Genomic DNA, 7749 nt, shown 5'->3' with positions numbered 1-7749 from the left:
TCTTAGATTAGTAATTTGAGGATAGATGTTCTTGTGGTGATGACTTCCAGGTTTTGGGAATAAATAGTATTGAGTTTTTATAAGTTATTTAATCGATTTTCATTAATGAGTTTTAAGTCTTCCGCATTATATTTTGTTATTTATGGTTGAAATATTGGGGATTAGATTGGTTGGTTCGCTCACATAGTAGGATAAGTGTGGGTGCCAGTCGCGGCCCGTTTGGGTCGTGACAACTCATTAACAAGCCTTAATGTTGTATCCTTGTCCTTGAGCATTGTCTTCATCATGAGAATGGATTGAGTTTGCTGACAATGTCGAACCATCATTCACAACTTTGATTTTCTCCTTGAATCTAGCTCTTGGGATCTCCAGTCTGCTAGGTAGAGTTACCTCCATGATGACTTGTCCTAACCCGTAAATTCATTCCCTTAGATGATTTTTCAACTCTCTCTAGTTAGGACTTTTTGTAAATGGATCTGACACATTATCCTTTGACTTTACATAGTCAATTCTGATAATTCCACTAGAGAGTAGTTTTCTAACGGTATCATGTCTATGTCATATATGACGAGACATTCTGTTATACGTCATGCTCCATGCCCTACCTATTGTATCTCGACTGTGAAAGTGTATGCATACTAATGCCAATAGTTTGGACCAAAATAGAATATCTATCAAGAAATTTCGGAGTCTTTCAACTTATTCACCGACTTTATCTAGAGCACCTAGCTCAAAGATCATTGTAGAGCTAGCTATATATCTCTCTTTTGAAATATTTCTAAGAGACTGCTCCTCTACCAAGAGTAAATACATATCCACTCGTGGATTTTATTCATTTGTCCGGTGATCCAATTTGCATCTTTATATCCTTTCAATACTGTTGATATTGTTATAATGCAAGACATAGTTTTAAGTATTTATCAAATACTCTAAACACTTTTTATTGTCATCTAATGAGTTCTATTGGGATCACTTGTGAACCGACTCAGTTCATTAATAGCAAATGTTATATCTTATCGCGCATACTTCATGATATACATTATACTTTCCCATACTCTAGCACAATCCAATTGTGAGTCACTTTCACTTTCAATCTTTTGAAATGCAAAATTCACATTTATTAGAGACTTGACAATATTGAAATTCAAATATTTGAACTATTCAAGTATCTTTTCAATGCAATGAGACCGTGAAAATGCTAAACATTATGGAGTTCTAAGGATTCTTATACCTAAGATCACATCAGTAACTCCAAGATATTTCATTCTAAACTTGTTTTCTAGCATACATTTAGTAACATTTATGTCATTAGTGTCTCTACTGATGATCAACATATCACCAATACAAAAAAAAACAATGACCTTATGATTTTAATGTGAACACATTTATTATTTCCATCATTATTAAATCCATTTGCCAACATGGTTTGGTCAAATTTCTTATGTCATTGTTTGGGTGCTTGTATTAGTCCATAATGTCACTTAACAAGTTTGCCCACTTTCTTTTATTTACCAGGAACCACAAAACCCTCAGGTTGTTCCATGTCAATTTCTTCCTCCAATTCTACATTAAGAAAGTTCTTTTCACATTCATTTGATGAATTTGGAGGTCATATACCACAACTAATAATTTTAGCATCCGAATGGATGTAATTCTAGTTACTCACGAGTATATATATCGACAAGATCAAAACCTTGTTTTTATCTAAAGCCTTTGGCACAAGGTCTTGCTTTATAAGTTTCAACTGTTATTTTCATTTCAAAGATTCACTTTGAACCCAAAGGTTTATTTTCTAGAAGAATATCAATTAACTTCCAATACGGTTGCTCAAAATTGCATCAATCTCATTATTGACACAATCTTTTCAAAGGATGAGTCTATAGAAGACAAAAAAAATGATAAAAAATCATATTCGAACGAATTAAATATCCTTTGACATTTACTACGCCTCAGAATCTCTTTATTAAGTACATTATCATTTTTCCTTTCCTAGGCCTTTTAGACCCTTCATTAGACTACTCAAGTCTAATTTTACAGTCCACATTCATAGGTCCTATTTTAATTCTTTTAGTAATAGGAAATTGGACTTTGGCTAGACACCCTCACACTTTGAAATATTTAAAGATGGATTTCCTTCCTTTCCATTTCTCATATGAAAAAGATTGTATCATGAACCAACAAAAACACTTCCTTTCTAAAAAGACACCTTTTTGTTGTTCCCTTTTGCAGTAAAAATAGTTCATCCACACAAATTTTGTGGTAAACCCGAACTTATAAATAATGCATCCATCATTTCTTTCAACGTTCAGTTTTTCATTAGATTGAAGTAAATAGGGCAGTAGTTTGATGGATAATTCCACTTTCCAAACATATTTCTGCACAAGGAGATTTATGCTCTCCATTCTTATCACTTTTATCTTTTTTCAAACTGATTTTCAACTTCGATATTACATTGTCTAGACATTTCTATTGTTTCATCCTTACCATTCAGCAAATAGACATAGTCATTTCTAATGTAATTTTCAATAAAAGTAACAAAATACTTTTTCCCACCATGAGATGGTGTTAACTTCATATCACAAATGTCAGTGTAAATCAATTCTAAGGCATGAGAATTCCTTTCAACAGATTTATAAGAATGCTCAACATACTTAGATTCCACAAAAACTTGACATTTTTATTTATTGCACTCAAAGATAGGCAAAACATCTAAGTTGATCAGTTTTGCTTACAAGGTTTTGTAATTGACATGCCCCAAGTGTTCATGTCACAAACATTGACTCAAGCAAGTAAGAACAAATAAAAACATTGAATTCGAAAAGCTCTTCACGAGGTAGTTTTTTCCTCACTAATATTTTATTCCTATTTCTTATAATTTTGTGTGGTACAAACATTGTTTAGATTGTCAAATGTCCTTTTCAGAAGGACATTTCCATAACTTTCAATATGATTGTTATAGAACTACCCATGAACAAAGTTTCATCGGGCTCAATAAAGGCAATATAGTCCAAATGTTATTTTTACAAAAACATAACAAATGACCTATTCACCAATATTCATGTCTATGCAAATACTTTTATTATAATAGACATATCTTTTCATGAAAAATTACAATATTTTAAGTGATATATTTTTTTTTCCAAAGAACGCAATTATTTTGAACAAGTATATATATAATTTGGCTATTTTATACTAGTCACACTATATACTAGTAATAGAGAAACTCAACAACCACAATACCAAATATACTCCAAGAATTTTGTGGGTATAACATAATACAAAAGTATCGTTGTATTTCATATCTTTTGCTCCAAAGTTAAATTAGACACCAAGTTTAATTATAAGCAAAGAATCCCCACATTTCAAATGTGATCTCAAAAATATTTTTCAAGTATTTGAAAATAGTTTTTCCACATATTCTAATGTTGGAAACATTATTTTACGAAAGAATTATAGTGCTGCAATTCTTTTTTTAACAATGTTTACACAATGTCAAAGTTCATTCCATTGACACAAAATCACAAATTCTAAGTCACTTGGTATTTTTCCTCAATCATAAATAGACATACCACTTAGAATTTTAAATACTAACAATAAAGAAAAAAATTGTACAATTTATTTCTATATTACATTGAAATTTATTGAAAATCAAAAGTACAACACTAACTTATTATGTGAAGTTTTCATATTCTTCAAACCAATTGCATAATGCAATTTAAACAGAGTATAAAACCACAAATTTTTAGTCTACAAAAATCAGACACACTAATATTTCTCATGGAGTACAAAACTACAAAAGTCTTTTTTTTTCTCCAAACAGAATAACACATATTCTTTATCACATAGAAATGTTTTTCTTATCAATTAGTCTTCCAACTATAACATTTTGACATACAGTTTATCAAACAAAAATATGCATCTCTCATTTTTGCAAACTAAAGAATTTTAAAAGCAACAATATTTGTCAAGTAAAATTCTCCTACAACATATGGTTTGCAGATCTTTTTTTAAAAAGATACACATGATTAAAAAAAATCAAAGTTGATTACTCTTCGAAACTATTTTCCTTCTTAGACAATTTAATAAGAAGGTTACGTAATAATCTTTAAACAGAATACCACAAAAATTTTCTATTAAATTCTCACTTCGACCTTGCTAAACAAAGCAATGAATTATGGAGAAGTAATGCATTTATCTTCTACTTCCATGATCAGATTCTCTCAATTAGTAGAATACAAAAAATACTAATAGTATAATAATTTCCTTAAGATTGTTTATCATCTTGCATTTCAAACATACTTAAAACAAAACTTTGAACATCTTTGTAAGACAACAAGGTTTAAGAATATTTTCACAACTACAAAATTAAAACTAGTAGCGAAACTAGAATCAGAAACAGATTAGAAAAATATACAAAATAGAAAATTGTTGTTAATATGTGTCTAAAGAATCTTACTGATTCCAACAAACTTTGCAGAAACACGAAGTTACCAAGTTTAATGAACCAGTGAAGAACAAAAGAATAGAAGAACTGAAATTAGTTCTCAAACCTCCTGCCGTAGAATAATTAAGGATATTTTAGTAAATTTATAAATTACAATACAGTACAATATGATCAAATCAAACAATTAAAATGTTATTAAACAAAAATAAACAATACAATCTAGCCAAATATTATAGCTACCATACAATACAGTACAATAGAGTACAGTACAATACATTATGAAACAATGGGTAACAATGATCCAAACAAAGTGTAAGAATATGTTAGGGTTGACTTTTGATTTTTTTTGTTTATTTTTATCATTTTAATTTTAAATTAAGTGTTTATAAATATTTTTTAAAATTTACTCAAATACTGCAAAGGTATTTTAAAATTATTTTAACTTAGAAACACTTAAAATAAGTCAAATCTAATTATTGTGTTGGAATAGTGTGCAGTTGATAATATTCTTTGCAAATTGATAGAATTTTATTCAAGCACAAAATATACTTCTTTGTCTTCACCTACTTAGAGGTCCAATATCATGCTTTTATGAACCTTACGTCTCATTGGAGTCTTGGACATCCAAATTATATAGTTTTTGAGTATCGATTCTATTGCACCAATTAAACTAATTCAAGCAAGGGTTAGAATAAAGAATCAAAGAAAAATGTTGAAATACATATTTTTTAATGTTCAACTAGATCATATTATATTTCCAACAACTTCAAATGCCAAAATCTTGCTTCCTAAACATAAAATAGAATTTAGCCATGTAACCCCAAAAAAAAAACATTTACTATAAATTGGTATAGATAGGAAGCACAACTTTCCTCATTCAAAATCACAAAATCTTGATTTAGCAAAATATATTTCCAAAGAATATAATATGACCCCAAGTATTGATGAAAGTAATGCCTTGTTTGATTTTGTGGTCCAAAAGGGTAATGGAGTAAAGGGACTTGTAGACAATGGCATTAAAATAGTACCAGAAAGATACATACAACCACCAAAAGAGAGAATATTAATTGACAAAAAAATCATCAATTCAAATGATGATATTGATCAAGTATTGCTGGCCATTGATTTATCAAAATTACATGGTCCTGAACATGATCAAGTGGTGGGAACTATTACAAAGGCTGCTGAGACACTTGGATTTTTTCAAGTGATTAATCATGGTGTGACATTGGAATTGTTGGAATCACTTAAAGGTGCAGCACATAACTTCTTTGCTCAACCACCTATGGAAAAGGCTGTTTATCTAAAAGAAGTGAGTCCAAGTCCGTTGGTTAAATATGGGACTAGCTTTGTACCTGAAAAGGAAATGGCTTTGGAATGGAAAGATTATGTTAGTATGATGTATACTAATGATGATGAGGCACATGCACAATGGCCTCCTCAATGCAAGTAGGAACTCTTCTTAACTTTCTCTTTAATTGGATCACTTTCTAATCCCACTTTTTATGGAAGGTTACACACTTAGTATAAACTTTTTCCTCTCCTAGTTTAATCTGACACAAAGTTTATGAAAGAAAGAATTTTTTTTAAAACTCGTAATCTAAAATATGTCATAGATGTTTATATTATTATAAATCATTTCATTAAAGATAAAATAGATATTTTAAAATTAAATTATTTTCTAAATATAAAAATGGTCATTTTTTTTAGACTGACTAAAAAAAAAATGAGTCATTTAAATTGTAACAGAGAAAGTACCTGTATAAATTAGATTATATCAAATATAGAGCATATGGTCATGTCCATATTAATTCCAAAAACCGTTATGTGAATACTTCGCTTTTGTTTTTGATTTTAATTATGTACATGCAAAGTGTAAAAATCTATCCTATCAAAGTATTTTTAACTTATTGTAGCAAGTAACAATATTTCATTAATTTTCTCTTTTATGAGTGACTACTTGCAATTATCGTTTATGTGAGTAAGGGTGTATGTAGTATAAAGGAAAATATATTTTTCTCATATTTGATTGATTATTTTTTTCAGAAGAATAAATTCTTTAAATTTTATAAATATGACTTCTATTGTGGAAGTAGAAAAATATATTATATATAAATGATTTTGGAACAATACTTTTTGCTAGTTATCAAACATAGAAAAAAATAAATTTCATATATTTTTCATATGTTAGGGATGTGGCTCTTGAATATTTGAAGTCATCAACAAAAATGGTGAGGATACTATTGGAGATATTATTTGAAAATCTTGGAGCAACACTAGATGAAGAAAAATTTGAATCACTAACAGGGCTCAAAATGGTAAACATGAATTTTTACCCAAGTTGCCCTAATCCAGAGCTAACAGTAGGCGTCGGACGCCATTCGGACATGGGAACCCTAACTGTTTTATTACAAGATGGCATTGGTGGTCTATATGTTAAACTTGAACAAGGTGTTGAAGATGAGTGGATTGAGATTCCTCCCATTCCTGGTGCTTTAGTTATCAATGTTGGAGATACCATGCAAGTAAGAATGGATTTCACTTTTATACTCTGACAGCGTAAATAATTTTTTATACTATATTATGGTTTGTTGTAGTAGATAATCAATCTTATTTTCTAGGTTATTGATTTCATTTTACGAACAATTACCTGTAGTTATCTTTATAGGCAACCATATAGTATATTAGAATAAATTTACATATATAAGTTAATCTTATGAAATATACACTAGATTTTTACATAATCAAAGGAAATGGAGCCTAATAATTTTGGATTTTGGATTTAGATCTTAAGTAATGGGAGATACAAGAGCGCGGAGCATAGAGTTCGTACAACAAGTTCAGAATCAAGAGTTTCAGTTCCATTGTTTGCTACACCAAAGCCAAGTGAAAAGATAGGTCCATTGCCTCAACTTGTGGAAAGTGATGGAGTTGCTCACTACAAACAAGTCTTGTTTGGCGATTACATGAAAAACTTTTTTGGAAAAGCTCATGAAGGCAAAAAATCTCTTGATTTTGCTCAGAATGATGATTCTGCTTAAGTTTTATGTTTATGGGGTTTCTTCTTCTATTTTCATTCCCAAAAAGTGCTTCAAATAACTTTAAGCATTCACAAACAAACAATTGTACTTGTTGTAACCTTTTTGAGTTCATCTTGTCAAGTTGACTTTTATTGAATTGCTATGTTTACTATAATGTAACCAATTTATTGAGTTTTAAAATAACAAATTATCAATAAATTGATTGTTCATTTCTTTTATCATTGCAAGAAATCATCAACCATAACCCAAAATTTTCATTCATTG

The 7749-nt window shown here is 29.6% G+C and overlaps 1 protein-coding gene across 1 annotated transcript; it reads left to right on the top strand.

The window, feature by feature from the left end:
* Positions 1-5350: 5350 nt before the first annotated feature.
* On the top strand, positions 5351-7621 carry LOC107004094 (feruloyl CoA ortho-hydroxylase 1). Its single transcript, XM_015202324.2, has 3 exons — positions 5351-5893; positions 6636-6969; positions 7231-7621. The coding sequence occupies exons 1-3, from the start codon at positions 5373-5375 to the stop codon at positions 7483-7485; spliced, it is 1110 nt and encodes a 369-aa protein (XP_015057810.1). The 5' UTR covers positions 5351-5372; the 3' UTR covers positions 7486-7621.
* The last annotated feature ends 128 nt before the right edge of the window (positions 7622-7749 follow it).

This window comes from Solanum pennellii, chromosome 11, assembly GCF_001406875.1.
Source record: "Solanum pennellii chromosome 11, SPENNV200".
Lineage (NCBI taxonomy): Eukaryota > Viridiplantae > Streptophyta > Magnoliopsida > Solanales > Solanaceae > Solanum > Solanum pennellii.
This window is presented reverse-complemented; position numbering and strand designations above follow the sequence as displayed.